Source organism: Patagioenas fasciata, chromosome 1 (genome assembly GCF_037038585.1).
Source record: "Patagioenas fasciata isolate bPatFas1 chromosome 1, bPatFas1.hap1, whole genome shotgun sequence".
In the NCBI taxonomy this organism is placed as follows: Eukaryota; Metazoa; Chordata; class Aves; order Columbiformes; family Columbidae; genus Patagioenas; species Patagioenas fasciata.
In genome coordinates, this window is record NC_092520.1 from 38,025,270 (window position 1) to 38,046,364 (window position 21,095).

The window sequence follows — 21,095 nt, forward strand, 5'->3', positions numbered from 1 at the left end:
TCTTTCATCTTCTCATAACATCCTGGTGAGGTTCAATTCAACCCATATGCAGGTAGTAAAATCTACCACTTCATTGCCACAAGATTTGCAGCTTCTCTAATCTCACTTAACATTTTCTCATCACAAACATCATGTGATTCGAGAGCTATTAATATAGTACGATATTATATTATTAGAAGGAATTTCTATTCAGGAGATTTTGCACAGTAGGCTTTTTTTTCCCCACAAGATTTTCATGCTGCTACACTTCATGCTATCTTTCATGCAAACTGCCACTCCCCTGCTGCCTGTGTGTCTAATCATTCCAGCAAAGCTGGCAGCATTCTCCTTCCATCGGGCTTCCAACACATCTATTATAAAGCAGTTTTCATTCGATAACAGGCATTTTTGTTTGTTCATTTTATCTCTGAGGCTTAAGATAATATAAATACACATATAAGGTTTGCTTCAGCTCTGCTGCTCAGCATTTCACACACCAGTTAACTTTAAGTCATATATTCAGTTCAACGTTTTCAAAGTATTAGAGCAAATAGAAGATTCCTTTGATACTTTTGTTGCCAAAAAGGTTTTTCACAGATTTTCTTCACTGATTTGCAACCAAGAGTATAATCCTGATAAATCTTAAACACTTGATATTTCTTATTATTTCTTTCTCTTTCAAGTCTCTAACTATCCTTTAAACCAATCCTCCTTTCCGCATTTAAAAAGAAAAGTTATCAGAAAAGTGAAGATCATTCATACAAACTATTCACATTCATCATTTTCTTTTCAGAACTCCTCAATTACTTTTTTGTTCTTTCCCCATCAGCCAGGGACAGAGCCATGGAACATACCTTACTTCGATGCTGATGTCTTTAAGGCAGCAATTTAATTCATTCTTATTCTTTTAGATGCTGACAATAAGCTAATGCTTTGAGGGTTCCAGAATCTTTTGTTTGTTTCTTGGGGCATGTCACAATAAACTCTCAAGTTTTCTGGCACATATTTAAATGTATGTACACTTTTCAGTCATAATCAAATCTTTTCTCAAGTATTTACACTGAAAATATTCCTTCCACACACTCAGCTGTATTTCCAGATTCTGAGCTAATATTGTCCTCCCACATTCACTGTGTAGCAGTAAATCTATATGGTTTTATGACAAAGGAGTCGGTTTTCCATAACGCCTTTCCCTACTTCTTTCGTAACTATAATCTTAGATTTCTTTAAGATTACAAATTTATTCTGAGACATGAATCAATTCTGAGTCAATAAATAAATTACACTTTGTCATCGGTTGCTACAAGGATATTATCTGCAATTGGTGCTTTGAAACTTCTCCTTGTTCCAGCTCAAAGTTTTAATTTTTATAAAACATGTTTATTTCACAAAATGGTTCAGTTTCTGGAAAGTGACAAAAATATCTTCATAACAAGTAAAAGAATGAAGATACCATATACCAGCCACAGACTCATTATCGCCATCACCATCATTATTACTACTAAACAAGCAGCACAGTGAGAACATTTCCTCCAGTACGTTATCAAAACTGCTGTCAGCAAAGTAAAGCAAGTCATTAGTTCCCTCTATTCTCTTCTCTCTCAGGAAGAGGTATGTGGAGTACTTTTTCAGTTTGAGGCTTCCCACTTCAAGAAAAATATAGATATATAGGAACAAATATAGTGGAAAACCATCAACACAGTTAGAGGGCTAAAACAAAAGATGCAGACAGAAAGGCTGAGAGAGCTGTCAGTATTGAGGGTGAAGGTCAAGGGAACTCTTAGTGCTGTCCAAAACTGCCTAATAGAAAGCTACAATTGAGAGCGAATCAGATTCTTCTTGGGGGTGCACAATGAGCAAGAAGCAACAGACACAAGTTGCAACAAGAGATATTCCAGGAAGATTTTATGAAACAAGATTCACCACAATGATGACAAACATGGGAACAGGTTGTCCATCCACACATCTCCATCTTTAGGTGTATCTCAAACTCAGGAACTCTCCTTTTACAAAGGTGCTTGGACCAGATGACCTCCAGAGGTCCCTTACAAACTATGTAATTCCATGATTCAAGAACATGTCTCTGACATGTCTCCGGACATCCTCTATGAAAGTATTTTTTTTTGCTCCATGTACCATTTTGGCTCCATACTACTACTCATTATTTTTCCTACACTCTGAGGCTCGTCTCTCTTTTACTTCTTTGTTCTTGCAGTAATGTTCCTTTCATACCTTCATAACGTATTCAGTTACTTCAATTCCTTTAATACCCATTCAGAGTCAACACATAACTTCTACACAAACATCTGCTAAAGCTTCAAGTCTATTCTATACTGTTATCTATTCCTTTTTCTAGTAGAAATTTCTCAATGGATTATTTACATACACATAAGACTTCCTCTTATGGATCAACACTGAAATACTTTCTGCACATCAGCTGGCAAAATGCAGCAACTGAACATTTGAGTACTTCAGTCTGATTTTACTTAATCAGAATAAAATTCATTTAAAGCATCATTGAACATTCTGGTCCCTGCTTGCACAACTGGATACCTCTTCTTACACAATGGCTTCGATGAAAAGAGTGCATAAGCAGACTCTTCAACAGAATGGAAAAGAGCTCACTCTTTGAATGTCATCATTTGGCTACAGAATAGTTTTCAACTTCTCGTCTTTCTGGTTTTAGAGAGAAAGCTTTAGAAATAGTCAAGGACTGCTCCCAAATTGAGTCTAGTAAATGGCTTCCTCATTCCACTATAGAATGCACAGTGTTAAATCTCTTCAAGATTGAAAAGTGAAGAAAACTGGATGTCTCAAACTCATCTGGCAAGTTTTGTTATGATTGATGTTACGTACAAGCTACAATGAAGCATTCCCTCTCTCCATGGTCATGAGAACAAAAGCAGTTACTGTGCTGCCCTTTGTACTAGAATTCATGTTCTTAAGAGACATGGAGATGCCTGATGCTGTCTACTTACATTCAGGCAAATTTCTGTAAACTACTCACTTGAACAAAGATGAAATTTAGTTCCAAGTTGCCCTTTAGATACCTACTACTCACTGTTCTAAATAAAACCTTCAGTGTCTCCACTTCCTTTGAAAAATTAAGATGATGTCACACTTATATCACCCATGTGAAATGAGAGAGATTTCAAATCTTAATAAAAAAAGATTAAGAAGTAAGCTCCACCTGTAAAAAGTATTAAATTCGTCCCTGCAGGCTACAGCTTTTTAATCGTCTCCCCATTCCTCCCCCCATTTGGTACAGGAGTGTACTTCACTGACTTTTCAACTGTAGATCCAATAACTCTTCTATTAGATTTTGTCAAAACAGTGTATTCAGTTCATTCAGTTAAACTTTGAAGGGCTGTTAATCTTATTAACTCTAATTTTCTTCCTGTCTGTGGAGATTCACAGTCCTCTTCTGAGCCATTAACATGTTTGGCCTGAACATCATCTTGTCTCCCAAATTTTACTGTTTAATTACACATAGGAAACAGTATTTCCTCCAGTGGCTTTTAAACTTTCCAACCTATTAACTCAGGAAACATTCTTGGGAATTCTCCTAACATTATAAAGACACTACAACTATCTTTGAGGCTTACTCTAACAGGTTCAAGCAAAAATGTCTGAAGTCTGTGATGTTTTCTTGCCTTTTTATCTCTGTACAACATTCTTAATATAATAAAATATCAACAGTAGTAAACTGTTATACTCAACTCAGTAGAAATACTGCTAGAGCATAAAGCCTGATTTGACAAAAGCAGAATAAAGTTCTTGGTTATGGTAAAAAAATATTGGATAATACACATCAAAGAACTAAAAAAATTGAGAAACTTGAGAATGTCACGCATTATATTAAATAAAAATATCAAAGTGAAATTCGTAAAACAAATTAAAAATGTAATCATGCCTTTTCAATTTGAAAAGGAATTAATCCTTGCACCCCTTTGGCTGCCCCAAAGTATTAAGTCTCTGATACCTATCAAGGAGGGACAAGGAGGGACGGGGACGGGGCGGGGGAAATCTGTCAAGAGATCACAGTGGAAATACAGGCATTTTATATATGGGGCAGAATAATCTAAACTACTTCCAGAAAGGGAAAAAAGGTTTTAAGTCAGGAATTTTGCTCTTCCACAAGGCTTAAAAAAGTGAAGAAGCTAAGCAAAATATCTGAGATAAATGTTGCTACAGGTTTATCCGAAAACAAAAAAATTAATTAGAAGGCTCTCCTTCATGGAACCAAAACACATCAGTTATCACATGCATTCTGAGGGTAAACACATCATCTTGAACTCTAGATAAAGTCACAACATTTTATTAAAGAATACTGACAAAATTTTATAGATAGATTTTTTCAAAAGTGACTGAATAAAAGTCTATATTATTTGAAAACATTTCTTGGGTTTTTTTGGTAAGGACTTCCTTATAGGTCACACAATTTTTGCCACCCTTCAAGTAAAATAGTTCAATATTACTGCTTTAAACAGTTTGGGATTTTCAAATTTATTTCTTCACACATCTCACTTAAAACCAGAGCATTAATGTTATAATCTGAATTTTTCATATGATATTTAAGCCCCCAAGATGTTGAAGATATCTACAAAAGCTGAAAATTAAAGCAACCCATTACTTACCCCTTTTTTGACAACAAAACGTAAGTTCCAATTTGCAAAGCATGTCAGCATTCTCATACTTGTCCTCTTCTGCCTTAACCCAAAAACAGGATTCTGTCATTTCCTGAGGCCTGATCTACAAGCAAGAGACAAAACAACATTTTATTAATTAAATTATTTTGATACTATGCAGATATTGTGCTCTGTAGACTCTAAAGAAATACTTAGAGGCTCTGTAAAACACATGAACTTTCGGTATATTACCCATCTTTAGAATTGTTAATATATTTCTGATTGAAAATAATAATGTTTAGAATAAGTGCTTTTGGACATACGATTCTAATAATGCAGAGCAATATAGACAACATACTCTGCTATCTAGTGTCTAAATGTAGCAAATCATATTTGCTCTAGATCTAAAACCTGGGTAAACTTAAAATAGTCTTTCAACACAGCCGGTTTAACTGGATATTAAGTGTCCTTTAAGTATAGCTTTTAGATTATAGCTTTGATTGCCTCATAAAACTCTGAAGAATGTTTTACAGACTTAGTTTGGTCTAAATAACTATAGTTTCCAAAAGCCAGTAGATTGATCATCCTAGTATACTTGATCCTGTCACAATGGAGAAGGAAAAAACAAACAAACAGATTGTATATTTTTTCCAATCAGTAAATTCATATAAACATATTTACACTTAGGACAAACGGAGAGACTTGCAATGCCTCTTCCCACAGTCCAGCTAGAGAGATGTAAGAGATTTGTTTGGAAACTATCTGGCTGTTCAGCTATCAGTACAGAGCAGTGACTGATCCAGGGTCAACAGTTTGCTGAAAGACACGTCACAGCAGGACTCAGGAAAAAAACTGCTACCAAGGCTGCATTATTCTAGACCAGAAACAAACTTTCCAGACATCTCATAAGGTCGACAGATACTTGCCCAAATGATTCATGAGTCAGTGAAACACAGATTTTGGAAAACAATGACAACTAAAGGCAAAAAAATATTCATACCTTACAGAATTTTAACTAATGTATCATATGCTCCATGTATATATAATCTTACTCCTGACAATCTGTTTATCCTAAGCTCTACACAAAACTTTACATCAGGTGTTTGATGTTAATCAGTACTACCTTGGACCAGTTGAGTCTCTTCATGGTAACCTCAGGTCTGAATTCTTTCTTTGGCTTCATTCCAAATGGCAAAGTACATGAAGGTGGAGACCACTGTGCTCCGGGCAGGCCTGGCAGAGGTGGTGGTGGCGGAGCACCACCAAAGGCCAGAGGAATCCCCAAGTCATTCAGAAGTGGTGGAGGAGGAGGGGGAGGCGGTGGTGGTGGAATCGCTCCATTAGAAGGCAGTGGTGGAGGAGGAGGAGGCGGCAGTTGATGTGGTCCTGCAGAGTCCAGGAGAACCACAGATGCATCTCTATGTGTTGACGGTAGAAAACCAGGTGGCAAGGAACCATACTGATAAGGAAAATATTCTTATGAAGTTTCACATGTTTTATCAACAAAATGCCATATCAGTCACAGTTTATAGATTAAATCCAGCAAGCCAACCGAAAGTTAGTGACATTTTTCTTGTATAGGACAATCAAATATGAATTCTAATGAGGCCAACACGCCTTGATTTCATAACTGGAATTCTCAATATTCGAAGTAAATATTCAGACCAGGGGGTGCACACCAAAAATTAAAAACTGAAATGCTATATCCTATTTGTCATATTTCACTGACCATGATCTAAGAAGTGTCTTGACGAAATTTCATCTAGAGTACCACATTTTAGCTCAACCTAAAAAAATCCCACAACATCCTAGTCTCTAGTGTTCTTACTTATCCTACAAATTACAGAGAAATATTTCAAAGACATAATAGCAGAATCTGATGAGATTAATAATTCTGTTGAGAAATAGATATTTTCCAGTATAGGAGTGTTATCTTTCTACAGAATCAAAGGCATAAAGTAATGATGAATAAAATTTCTTCCAAAAAATACAGTTGTCTTACAGTGCTTCTTTAAATCTGTAGACACATAAAAGTAGTGGCTATTCTATCTGTTAAAATTGGAAACATTGCCCTATTATAACTAAGTGGACAGGGAAAGTAGTAACAACAATATTTAAGCAGTTTTGAAAACTGTATTGACTATTTGTAAGATACTACACCAATTTCTTATTCTGTATATTAAGAACACCTATTCTGTATTGAAATGGGCTTATTGGCACTTCAGTAAGTCTAAAAAAAAAAATACAGTAGTTTCTACTCTTTGAAGAACTTCCATCATAGGCCTTCAAACATTAATAAATACGTACCTGAATACAACAAAGAAAGAATGAATAAGTAATATTTATCTAGTGGTGATAATGATTGATACAGGTGACAGTATTAATCAACTTTTCAAATAATGATTATGAGCTAAAACAGTCAATTTTATTTTTTAAAAAATGGAAGGGGATACAATAAGCAAGGGATTTAATTTTTTATAAAACGAAATAGCTGAATATCAATAAATGCAAATAAATATATGCACAACGGTATTACTATTTTGAATTTCTCAACATATACGTTGCTTACACTGACAAGTAGACACTGAACAACTACACTGTAACAACAAAAGAAATTCATGAACAAATGCCAAATACAGCAAAAGAGTAAAGGAACGAGACCAGGAGAAAAACAGCCCTAACAAGTAGAAGTAGCCATGGCAAGTAGCAACTGATGCCATAGGCAAACCAGAAATTCCTCTTAAGATGGATTTAAGAGTATGAGAACTAAGTTGCAGTAATCAATTACTTGGCATTTACAAAACATTCTAAGTAACATTAACAGTGGGATAATTCATGGTATGATAATTTGTGAGTATGATATATATGCTATGCTCACTGTCTGCACATAAAAAGCTATACTTAATATACTGAACAAAAGAACAAGTTAAACACAGAAAACTTATTTCACTTACCAAAAAAACTAAGTATGTTTTCAAGATACACACATAAAAATACTTCCTTAATGGGTGATATATAGCTCTTAATAAAATTCATTTTAGAAAGCAACAATTTCTGTAACTCCTTTTTTTTAAAGCCTATTTGACTTCAACATTAACAGTTAATTCTGAAAATAAACCTGAATTTGAATGTTGTTTTTAAACAGATGAAAGCAGAGCTAAACTAGTTTTCATCACTAAGAAAAATAATCAAGCTGAAAAGTATAAAAAGACCCTCTATGATCAAACTTATATTTTATCAACTTCCTATATGTATGTCTTCCCAGTGCTGTCTTTAGTCATTTTTAGATCGTGCCTCTTATTCAAGGAAATAAGACATAGGAAAAATTACTTAGTCACACAGTCTGCTTATACAGACTTTAGAGCTGAAGCAGGTACAGGTTAACTCAAGTATTACTCTCAAAAATCTCAGATACTCCTCTCCATCACATTTTAGAATATCTATTTATTCTTGAAAATTGAAAAATTATCAGGAAATGTTCTTATCCAGCCACAGGTTATTTCTTTCGTTGCTGGATATCCATGGTAAGGTTTTAGCAAACCAAACTGGGTAACGAATAACTTCCTGTGGAGGGATAAAGATCACAGTGATGAATGCTAATCTGAAAGCATAAGACTTATTACCCTGTGTGGTTAATTACTTTGGAAATATATGACACTGAAAGCAAAACCCAAATGAAAGCAAAACCCTTAAGAAACTAGTTTAATTAACAGAGCTCAGGCACAAAAAGGATCATCTGGGAACTCAAATAGCTAATTAATGTCACACTACAACTCTTTGTATAAAGTAGAAATAAAGGAAACTAACAGTCTATAATAATCGATAACAGGATTCTTTGAAAGAAATCCTCAACTGTGCTATCTGCAAAAAAATGCGAAATGAAGTCCACTTTGAAAACAATACCTCATACATTCATTTAAACTGTCTTATACCTGTGATTTAAAAGCTTGTAATTCTGCTTCAAGTTCATTAATCCTTTCTTCTTTCTTCTGCAGTAGGGCCTGGGTCTCCTGATAAACTACAAAATCTTTTTCAAACTAAGAAAAAAAGAAAAATTACATTGTTGACACTAGTCACTCAGCATAGTTTCCCTAGATTTCAATTTTTCCTTTCGTGTTTCTTGAAGTTCACATGTTAACAATACAAAGGACATATACAATATATCTGCTATTTTAACTTCCACGTATCCACTGAGTGGAAGTACCATCTCTGTTACCACTACAAGTTTTTACTATATGAAATAGCATAAAATACTTAATATATTTTAAGTTGGAACTAGACTGAGAAGCTTGAAAAATTGATGTACAGTACTACGGAGTCTGTAGATACAAATACGTAAATTCTTATTCTTCCACTGTTTATCTTCTCGAAGAAACTGTTAAAATAAAGTACTCAGCTGATGTTGAGACGTGGAAATGAAAACTTAAAATAAATAGTAGAAAGATTTTCAATTAAAGTTAACTACTTTATACCACTTTTCTCTGCTTCCTAGTCCACAAGACACATCCAAAATCCTACTTAATCGTAAGAACTAATAGTAATTTGAAGTTAAAAGCCATGCCACTTCCAGTTAACACTATTCATGAAGATACAACATAATCCCCTGTGTTCATCTTATGATCACATAACTTAAAAATTACTTACTTTTCTGGAAAGTTCAGAAGCCCTCTCTTCACACTCTTCCAATCTTGCTTTATCTACACAAATATCTTGAAAAAAATAAAAAGAACTCACACTTGCACAAAATTCTTAATCACATATACAACCTCAACTTGTTTTTTTTAACATATAAAGAAGTAAGATATCGTGATCATTTCTAAGCGTAGTACTTACCTACTAAGTGGCTGAAATCTACATCTAATCTTTTACGATACGTGAAGTCTGGGTCGGTCCCACTTCGATGTAACACTATCTGGGACACACACTCTTCAATTAATTTGAAATACTGTGGACTGAAGACAGAGATTATTTCTTTTGCAACATGTTTATTTACTAGCGTATACTTAAAATCCTGTCTATGAATACAGTAACGTCAAAAGATTTGGACTGACTTATTTCCACAGAAGAATAGGTGCAAAGCCCAAAAGTCTCAAAGGACAAATATATCTGACAGCTTATTACACAAGAACAGTTTACATAAAGCCTGAAAAAAACAATGGACATAAAGATATACCCTTCTTACATTATAAACTCTCCATCTCTCCTCCTGCGGAACTACAGGAACGAAAGACTCCTTTCTGCTTCCTTTCAGTAAAGGGAAGGGTGTCCCTTCAACTTGATCCCTTCTGGCTTTGTGACTTCTGTAACTATGGGTGCATTGCAGCCCTGCTGCAGTAAGAGGAATGAAAAGCGCCTTGTTCCAAAATGCCAAGGGGTATGAGAGCTGGGTCACTTGTCCAGAACATGCAAGCTGTGAATTCAAACCCTTTCAGGTGGAAAGGATCTAGAAAAAGTGTACCAATGTCAGACACTCTTAACCCTTAAGGGTACACGTGTACCAGACTTTGCCTGAAATTCAGGGTTTTGCAGAAAACAGATGGGTTTTCTGCCCTGTTCAGTTCATATCTGGTTCCTCTAGTGCTTCCTCAAAAGCAACACAAGCAGATTTTAGAAAAGAAAGTATTTGTGAGCTTCAAACACCTACGATTTTATTAACTATTTCCCTGTAATTCCTCCCACGAATTTTCTAAGAGCCACTAACATGTTCAAGCTGACCTACAATGTATATTGAGAATACTCAACTGCCAACTAAAAGTCACTCTAAATTAAACATGTATTCAGATAAAGTGCACTTCTGTGCACACTTGATTTTGTTCTTTGACTCAAATATACTACAAGATTACAATGTTACTACCATAATTTATAACCAATTAAACGACTTGTCCTAATCACTTATACTTGCAGTAAATAAGTTTCAGATTTCAACAAAAATAGTTTTCTATATTAATATTTAAAATTATATTGTAAGTGGAAGAGACAAAAACATACAGATGGTTCTTATTCAAAGCTGATATTTTTGAACATGACTTCAAAAAGGAACACTTAGAAATTGCAGTCTGCGCAGGAAAATTATAAACTGTACACATCATTAAATGAATGGAAAAAAATTCTATTAATGACTAAGTGACAAGAAAATCCATAATTAACATTTAATAGAGCATTAAACATACCGTATAAAATAATCATTTCTTATTAGCAAAAGATGTTGGAGAATAGAAAGAAAATATCCTTCAGCACTAGTGTCCTTAACTGTATTCCACACCATGTTGTAAACATCATTTACTTCGGTAAAAGAGTTAAGGAGAGTAATAGCAAGAAAAAAAAAATATTTCAGTCAAATGTTGACTGATAACTCTTTTAAACAGAAGTTATACCAGAAAAATGACCATTATACACTTTATTCTGTTCATTTTCCTCTTGCTGATATCAAAAGGATATTCTAGTTCAGATCTAATATCTTCTAAACGATGAGAGAATTCGATCATGTCTTCTTCTTTATGTTCATTGAACACTTTGAGCTGAATATCTAGTGCTTCGTTCTTTATACATTTCAATCTCTGCAAAGAAGAAACAATAGAAAGGCTTGCAAAATTAGCATTTATATATGTAAATAAACCTTATCTTTTTAATAACTTCCAGAAGTATGTGGTATTTTAAAATTCAAAATTACAAGACTTACATGATTTAAGTTAAGTATTCAAAGGTGAATGTGGCTTTAGCCTGACTTAAGAAGACTGTGACTGTGCACAGTCTGTCACATGTTCTAAATCAAAGACCTAAAATGCCAAGGAATCAGCATAAAGTTTAGAGAGCACACTTCACCTTTTCACCCTTATTTGAGGACTGATTCTCATATCTAACTGCTCATGTCCAGACTTAATAAAATGCCTTCGAGAATAATTTATTAGAATTTATTCTCCCAGGCCTCCTCTCAGGCTCATGTAGTCCAATAATTTAAATAGTAATGCAAAGAGAGACTATAAGACGCTTACTGGCAATATCTCTTTCAATCCACTGCGCATAAATTCATTTCTGATGTGAAGCCTAAAATCCAAATCATCAGGAGACGTAACAAGAGCATTGATGAGCTGCATGCAAGCTACCTATAACAAAGGAAATAGCAAACTATTTTATTTCTTAGATTTCAATATGCACCACAGTCAAAAAGACATAACAAACTACTAATTAGGCATTATGTCATATCTAATTATCAATCTACTATAATCTTATAATTAAGATACTTCAATTTTTTATCAACCACATGAACTAGAAACATCAAACATTAGATAACAAATTTCCATAAAAACAAAGTATTTTCTCACTTAATTGAATTTTTCCATTTCATAGAAATGGCAGGTTCCTCTGGCAACTGAACTTTAGCACATAGTAAATACCTTGATAAGCACAATTCTCAACATATAAAGATCAATGTAAATACACGTTTATCAACATATATTGAAACAGTGACGTAATAGAAATGGTGAAGTCTGTGCTAACAGTAGAAAATGCAATAGAAGACAAAATGCTGATTAAACTAAATTGCGCCTGAAGAACAGAGTGGGCTTTGTCCCCTTCTTCTTAAAACTCTTCCCTCTTTTAATATACTGACTGTCATACAACACTTGATGAAGATCATTACTTCAGCTCAAAAGAAAGCATTAGCTCAACTATGATGCCTGTATCAGTCCGTGGTTAACTACCAAGTAGCCCCTCTTCCAAAGAATCAAGAGATTTATGTGGAAAACCCATAGCCAGGAATAGCAGAAATTCACTGTCCAGATTCACAAGCCTTTAGGAAAATGGCAAATTATTATTTATCATAAATAACAACAGCCACTATTTCCTTTTTCTCTCTTTTTATTCCCCTCTTTATTGTTTGCACATCTTGCTTCAATGCACAGGAAATGTATTATTCATGTATTTCCAGCATTTTACAGGGGGTTTAAAAGCACAAGTTAATTAAAAAGTGTCTTCTGGCCAAACATACTATGTAAACAAATAGAACAAACTGGTTTAAATACTTTCTGTTGTAAAGCCTTTTATCATCTAGAAAATGATGATGTGTTGTGCCACTATCGGGCAAAGGGTGATCCCAGGAACATACTGTATCAGTCATCTTCAGTTATGTATAATTCCAAGTACAGAATTTACATATGGTCACCAGAAGAAATCAATGGCCAAGCTACTTTGAGATAGAGTGTAAGAAACACAACAGTACTCATTAGGTTTACAAGAGGAATGTGATGAGATTAAATGATAACATAATTATAACTATGATCATACATTTATCTTACTGCAAGGATTATAAGTAAGAAAATAGTTTCATACATTATTGTACCTAAATTGTTATGAGAGTGCATGGCAGTCAGCATAACCGAGGCCTACTTCACAGCAGTGTTACCATATCTAGATGAACTTTTCTTAACACTATAGGAGAGGGGAGTAGTTCAGTTATAAGCAGGATGTAACAAATGTAAATAACCTGTTAATCAGTGTGAGAGCTTTGAACTTGTTGAGAAAATCAAGTTAAGCAGACTGTGAGCTCCAGCATGTGGTTAGGGACCAAGTGTTAGAATTACCCAATTGAGCAATTAAGGCATTCTCCACCCCGTCCTGGAGATGATGGTGTTTGGAGTCGCCTGGAGAGAGACCCCCAGGAGACCCACAACTGTATAAGAGGAGCTGGGACCGTGTCTCCAACTTCCAGACACACCTAAGAGGACAAGGATGCTCAAGGAAAGATGGCATGACACAGCATGGTGGGAACTGCTGTATTAACCCATCTGACACTTCTGGAGAAAAGCTGCTGTGGTAACATCTGTTCTTATATTACTCCATCATACAACATACCTTGCTTCAACAGTAAACTTTAAAACATCAATAAAAGGAGGGAGTAAGCTTTACTCCTTTCCCTTACTTGGATGAAGAACTGAAGTTAAGTTCTATTCCCTTGGAACTTCGATGAAACTCAGCATGTGCAAATACCCAGGTGTGTATAATAATGAAAAAGAAAACTATTGCTTTTACTTTATTGACAACTATAGGACAAAGAAAATTAAATTCAACTAATTAAATTAACTGCACAAAAATGTTGTAAAACTACTGTAACTTTCTCCAGTCTTAGAAAATAATTATTGAAGTTATGACATCTAAACAAACTAAAACAATGTGGGGGGAGGGGGAAATAAAAATTTTAGCTAATTGAACATGAAGTTGTTTTAAAGTAGACTGGGGAAAAAAAAAAAAGAAAAAAGTTTGAGGGACAACTTCACAGAATCACAGAATGTTAGGGATTGGAAGGGACCTCAAAAGATCATCTAGTCCAATCCCCCTGCCAGAGCAGGAACACATAGATGAGGCTACACAGGAATGTGTCCAGGTGGGTTTTGAATGTCTCCAGATAAGTAGACTTCACAACCTTCCTGTGCAACCTGTTCCAGTGTTCTGTCACCCTCACTGAGAAGAAGTTTCTTCTCCAATTTAAGTGGAACCTGCTGTGTTCCAGTTTGCATCCATTGCCCCTTGGCTATGGGGTTGGTAAAACATGACTGAGAAGTCATGTTGACTGCCCTTAATGACCCTCTTATCCCTGATATGCCTTGAGATGGCACCAAGAATAAGTTGTTCCATCACCTTTCCAGGGATGGAGGTGAGGTTGACCGGTCTGTAGCTACCCAGGTCCTCCTACTTGTCCTTTTTGAAGACTGGAGTGACATTTGCTTTCCTCCAGTCCTCAGGCACCTCTCCTCTTTCCCAAGACTTGGCAAAGATGATGGAGAGTGGTCTAGCAATGACTTCAGCCAGCTCCCTCAGCACCCAGGGGTGCATCCTATCTGGACCCATGGATTTATGGATGTCCAGATTGCTTAATTGCTCCCTAACCCAGTCCTCATCAACCAAGGCAGACTCCTCCATTGCCCTGCCTTCCTCTGGGGCCTCAGGGGCACAGGGCTCCTCAGGACAGCCTCCAGCAGAGTAGACAAAGACAAAGAAGGCATTCAGTAACTCTGCCTTCTCTGTGTCTTCTGTCACCAGGGCACCCACCTCATTCATCAGTGGGCCTGCATTGCCTCTGGTGTTAGTTTTATCTGCCATGTATTTGAAGAAGTTCTTTCTGTTGTCCTTGACCCGTCTCGCCAGGTTTAATTCTAAGGAGGCCTTAGCTTTCCTGGTTGCCTCCCTACACCTTCTGACAGAAGCCTTGTATTCTTCCCAAGTGGCCAGTCCTTTCTTCCATGATCTGTAAACTCTGCTCTTCCACTTGAGTTTGCCCAGCAGTTCCCTGTTTAACCAAGCAGGTCTCCTGACTCCCTTCCTTGACTTCCTATGTGTCAGGATGCTCTGATCTTGAGGTTGGAAGAAGCAGCCCTTGAATGCTAACTTGCACACAGCATCTATGATTAACACATCTTTTTTCCCTTGAAGGTAACAAAAGAAGGAAGAAAGACAAGCAGAGAATCTGTCCAGTAAGTAAAAGATAACGGTGAGAAGAAGTACCCAAAGAAAACAAAGACCAGAGCAACACTTAATTAAAAGTTCTATTGGAGTACAAAATGAGTTCCCAAAGTAGAACAGACACATAAAAGTGTTCAGGGGTTGGCAGAACAACCTACAAAAAAAGCCAACAATGAGAAGTCACAAAAGACTCTTTACTTGGAAGTTTTTAATAAAATTGAGGACAAAATAGTAATATGACCCTAAATAAAATGCAGCATAGAGAAGAAGAGGCATGAGATGTAAGCAGAGACACATTAGTACTACTGAGAATAATTTGATTAGAACATTAAGACTTGATTTAGACTAACAACATATTATTGGCTTCGAATATAAGGTGTATTCCTTAGGCCCACAAACTGTACAAGTTGCAGTGTCACAATGCAGTGGAGAATCTGATCACCCTGTCTGTAATTTGGATGCAAACAATGACAGAAAATGCAAGTAAAAGAGGTAAAATTTAGTGCAACTATACAGTACAGGGCATATTCTCTTATTATCTAAGCATGTACTATATTCTTTATTCTTAAACCTTTTTATACTGGTTTTGATATGTGTCCACTTTACCAAACCATCCACTCTATCAGTATTTCTAGTTTTCTTGTGGGGGACTCCGTGGATTCCCTGACGGAGGGCATGGGAACAGGAATTAGCCTTGAAGATATGAAGGCCTACCCATGAGAAAGATGGGAGTAAAGGAGTATCCGGAGATATTAAGGATGTACCCGTGAGAGAGAAGGGAGTAGAAGAGTAACACTGATGATAGCAAAATTAGCCAATGAGATGTTACTGCTGTAACTTGTAACCAATAGTGAAGAGACACATGAATTGGTAAAACTGTATAAAGATACACTTGTGGCAATAAATGGCATCTACTACTTTCATCCTGGAAGAACTTGGTCCATGTCGTTTGTCCGTCTCAACCACGACATTTTCTTCAGCAGCTGTGATAAAAATTTTTACTTTGTCTAATTTTGAGCTTATTTAATTGAAAGCTGTTATACCATCACCAATTTATCTCACTGGAGTGCTGAGTCTTTCATTCAATTGCATTTTCTTGATTCAATTAACTCTGCCATTCAAAACCAGCAATTCAGCACATTGACAGATGCCACTAACACCTGTACTACTGTTAACATGAGTGAGGCATTTCAGTGATTGCAGATTTCATTGGACAACACTATCATACAGTCAGCAATAAAGTACAGTACTGCAAGGTTACATTTACATTTCAAATCAAGTCAAATCCGTGTTGCTTGATTACATTGGAACTGAAACCTTTGTCATTGTTATCAGCAGCTTAAAACACAGTATATTTTCATGCAAAACTTGACATGAATGGACTGCTAAGCAAGGAATCAGCATTTACCACACTTGATTTAAACAACCAATGAAGAAGCAATCAGAGACTGAACGAAGTATGCTACTTTGAAAACCCTGATCAAGAACAAGCTACAGTTTTATCTTTGAGGTAACAACGCAATTTAGATGAAAGTATGTGTACAGATGTAATTGCTGACCAAAAAAAAAAGGTATTTTCTTTTAATTTGCCAAATCAATAAGGTACCTGTGCACATATGCTATTCAAATAAAACAGAGACAAGATATGACACTGAAAGCAAGAAACATATCAGTAAAAACTAATATTATTCTAGCACTTCAGTCAAATTTGATCAAGTGGGAATTCCACTGCAGTTCATAACCAGAACATACTTCAGCTTTCCTGGAATAAACAAGGCAAAGATCTACAGAATTGACATTAGCAAATTATTTATATAGGAGCACAAAGCAGCAATGAAATTTGCAAACAGAACTCTATGAAAAGCAGAATGAGAAAAGGTTATACAAGAGGAAGCAAACACAAGTCTAAGCAAGTCATTGCTTATACATCTACGAGTAATTTGCTTCATTAAAACTTTAAAAGAAAAATTGAAAAACTTTTAAAGGGGCTAATGATAAAGACAACAGCAAGAATCTGTCACTAGATCACAAACATTTAAAACATGCTCCAAATGAAACTATCATTCAATATCTAGCAGTTAGCATACAATACTTAAATCACACATGATGACAATAATTTGAAATTCGTTAATTCACTGAGAAGTAGATTGCAGCAAGATAGATCTGTTTAAGCAAACATAAAACCGATAAGGAAAAAATGTATTAAATTCTTGTAAAAATTTTAGTAACACTGCAGTCTGGAAAGTTAATTTTGAGGGAACGCTCCAAAACCAAGAGAAAGAGAAAAATAGCCTTCTTAAGCTTGATTAACATGTAAGTGGCTCATTAAAAGAGAGTTTTAACCAATAACCTAGGGAATATTCAAGAGCAAAGAAACGTTTTGCTATCCTAGACTTTGCAGTCGGAAAAACAATATATTAATATTATCCTATGTTTGACAGTAAGTCGACTCAAAAAGAGTAGCAAGCTTAGTTCAGTTAGTGTCTTCATAAGACACTGGAATAAACCCCAAGAGAATCCTCAAGAGTTTTCCAAGACAAAACTGTTCGAGTTTCAGATACCTGTATTTAGATGCTTGTGTGTAGACAAATATCTATATGTAGCTATATGCATAGCTAAATTCCCATTCTTTTACTCAGTAGTCTACTAGTTTCTTCTTTAAAGTTCTTCTGTAAGATTCTAGACTCTGAAAGATCTTTGCAACACACATGTCATGATCAGGACACTCTAGTTTTTACTGACTAGGGATCCAATCCATCACCCTAAACATGAACACAGAGCACACAGAGCACCATTACAGATAGTTCAGAGTGTCCCATCTGGCTTGAAAGTATCAGTCCAGAAGGGTGGGAACCTCCTAAAGGAACCGCATCATATCTACAAAGGCATCTGAAATTGCATTTGAAGTTCATGCATGGACAATTAATTTGGCCCTTGGATTGGTTACCTCAGAGTTTAGAAATCTAGCTCAAATGCTTGATGGGTTGACTTACTTGCAGATTAAATCCTATTCAGTGTCTTACATTGCTAAACATAAAGATCTGCCACTTACTTAGAAAGGTCATTTGTTTCCAATCTACAGTTTTAAATAAGTCTCATATTTTATCTCCATCAAAGATAGAGGTACATGAGTTTTGTTTAGAAATAACAGATTATTAATTTCTCATCTTAAAGTAGTGCTAAATCTGTGTAACAACATACTTAAAAAATTCTGCACTTCCAAATACAGATTGGTATTTAGAATTATTAAATTACCAGAAAGCACTACTGACTTCAGATCTAACAACAGTCAGACAATGAGTTTGTTTCCTACTTCCAGAGTGTGGTTACTAATCAAAGAAAAGTGGTAAAAATAACAGGGTAATTTCTTCCACAATAAGAGACTGTCCCGTCTCTAATGCCGCTAATAAGGGGTCACACGAACAAGAAAACAGAGTTCAAAGAATTGAAATAACTTTTTAAGAAGAAGGGAAGCTACAGATAAGGAATTCTTTTACTCAGGTGCTTGCTCTGCGTGCGTTTATACTACATACAATACTCCAAGGAGTATCCACACATTGGTCTTCAATGTTCCTAATTAAGAAAAAATTGAAGAAAAGTTATCCCAAATGTAACATCGACAATTTTTGAAGTACGTAGCACTTAAGGAAAATGCCTGTGATGCTCCAGTTGACAGGTCCATAAATGTCAGCTCTTGGGACACCAAACAATCAGTCAGTACTTGCACTCCAGACAAGTGGGCCTTAACCACATTCTTTTACACTCAATTATCTTGGATAAGATTCTGTAAACAGACTGACAGCCTTTTAAATTTTCAGGCATGGACACAACGTGGAAAGGCTGTGTCCATATCAAAAAAAGATGTGTCATCTTCAATAAATGAAGAAGTACTTCGGCTGAGGTAGTAGGAAGTTTAATGAAGACAAGCAAATTAGCTTCCTAGGAAGGCAAAAATCATTGTGAGTAAAACATACTGCACAAATGGTCTCTATGAAAAGCAAGTCAGGAAGAGTTGTAGATTCTGTAGATGTCAGCCTGCCCTTAAGAAGATGCCTGAAGAAGTGAAATTATTTTAGGCTCTAACAGCAAATGACATATGGTAACACACAGCTCTCTAATGTACCTTCTAAAATTTTGTTGTGGTGCTGACGACTGCAGTTTCCAAGTACTCTTTCCTGAAGGACACCTCTAACACAAACAGTAATTACACCTTGAGAGTATCCTGCTGCTTACAACAGGCATGCAGTGGAAGCGTGTAGAAGCACTTTCTTCAGGGAAAAGAGTAAATCTTTTACTTCAGCTGGCAGTCTGGTTAGATGCTTCCTTCCCTTCTTCATCCCTAAAGAACTGCAGCTAAGTATAGTTCACCGTGTTAGCTTTCAGAGGACTTTTGGGTCTGCGAGCATATTCCATCTGGAACACTTAACACCCTGCTGCCACACGGTAGGGAAACCTTCAATACTTGACTATGCATGTTAATTTAAGAGATGGGCAAATATTGATGGATGAACACACATTATTTCTGGCAAGGAAGAACTTAGCATGGATCACAATACAGTTCACATAAAATATCAACATTTTGAATGTTTTCCTCCATAAAAAATTAGACGATGCTAAGTGAAAAGTTACAGTTTGAAATCCCAGTCTTCTGTGATTCCAACCAGTGAAGTCTACCAAGTTACAAGATGCATTTTCTGAGGATTCCACAGTTTGTACTTTAAACTTGCATTTTTCCCAGTTCAAAGCCAGAAAGAATAAACCACCCAGTCCTTTTCTGGTAGAAAACGTCAGGTACATCTCAGTAGCTCAGAGCAGTATTAATTTTCTTGCAGGAAAAAGCTAACTATGGGGTAGATTTCACCTTATGTCATATCTTCCCCATTTTAATAAGAGGAACTGTAGTAAGATTTTTCTACTATACTTTTCTCACTCTTACTGCAAGTGTGCATTTGTAGAAAAGTCTGTAAAGATGATGCATATTTAGTTAAATTCTGCTTGCCAGTACTAAACAGGCTGTAGATTTGGCTTTGGTACAGGCACTATATTGATCTTCATCCATTATTTGCCTTTGCTAATGACCAAAAAAAGAAAATAAATTCTTAGTAATGACTTTGAGATGTACCGCATACATGCATGTACCTTTACATGCATCTGAAAAACTTATTATCACTCTCTACATTTACTTTAATAAAACCAGAAACTCAGTATTACTCCTGACTGTAGTTACATTCTCAAAGTAAATCAGCAAACTTGTCCTGAACCAACATTTGTTTTCCATAATTTTGGGTTTTATGAAAGACAAGAGGAAGAATATTCTTTGCTTTCAACCAATGCAAAACGTAGATACATAGAGCTTTCAATAAAAACACAAAAATCATCATACTGAAGCTTTTTATATATTCAGCCTTCAAGTAACAGAAATGTTAGTCAATTCAAAACTGAAAAGGTCAGCTGTTAGTGTCAAATTGAACTGCCACAAAGCAAGCCTACATATATCAAGCAGATAATCAAGGCAAGTATGCCAAGTAACTGACAACTGTAAACTTTTGCCTCATTAAAACACTGTCAAATGAACTACCAGGTCAATGTCATTGTTTCATTGTTATAAAAGTTTACAACTGATTCACATGAGGAACCTTGACTTTTCTGGTCTTAAAAAAAAAAAAAGAAATCTAGCATTTGTGGAGTCTGAAATGAAAGAAAGCCTTTTAGCAGAAAGAATGTATTCAAATGGAAGAACTTTCATTAAATTTTCCATGTCTACAAAAGACACAGCAAATGAAACAGCAAAATGTTACCTATTTTCATGAACTTTAGGGTAACATTATCAGTAAAGACAAATTAATATATTTGGCTGAAGTATTCCAATTGAACATTTAGATTAAATTCTCAGTTTGAAAAGTGCTCCTATGTCCTATATCAGAGAATAAAAAATACCAAATGGAAGTATACCACAATCATGAGAAGGCATACAAGTAGAAAAATACTTGTCTAATATCTGAAGAGTAGTCCTAGAAAAACAGAAGTTTTTAC

At 35.6% G+C, this 21,095-nt stretch overlaps 1 protein-coding gene across 7 annotated transcripts in view; it reads right to left on the reverse strand.

Annotated features, from left to right (window-relative positions):
* Window positions 1-21,095, reverse strand: part of DIAPH3 (diaphanous related formin 3) — a 226,432-nt gene that overhangs the window by 161,222 nt on the left and 44,115 nt on the right. For all 7 annotated transcript variants that reach the window (XR_011738190.1, XM_071805977.1, XM_071805982.1 and 4 more), the window contains 8 exons: window positions 11,600-11,710; window positions 11,046-11,164; window positions 10,778-10,894; window positions 9,441-9,559; window positions 9,252-9,316; window positions 8,540-8,644; window positions 5,731-6,066; window positions 4,617-4,731 (listed from right to left, as the gene is read on the reverse strand). Coding sequence is in view for 6 of the 7 variants with exons in the window: in XM_071805977.1 (XP_071662078.1) it covers window positions 4,617-4,731; window positions 5,731-6,066; window positions 8,540-8,644; window positions 9,252-9,316; window positions 9,441-9,559; window positions 10,778-10,894; window positions 11,046-11,164; window positions 11,600-11,710 (1,087 nt within the window). In the remaining variant the exon portion in view is untranslated. The remainder of the gene's footprint in view (window positions 1-4,616; window positions 4,732-5,730; window positions 6,067-8,539; window positions 8,645-9,251; window positions 9,317-9,440; window positions 9,560-10,777; window positions 10,895-11,045; window positions 11,165-11,599; window positions 11,711-21,095) is intronic.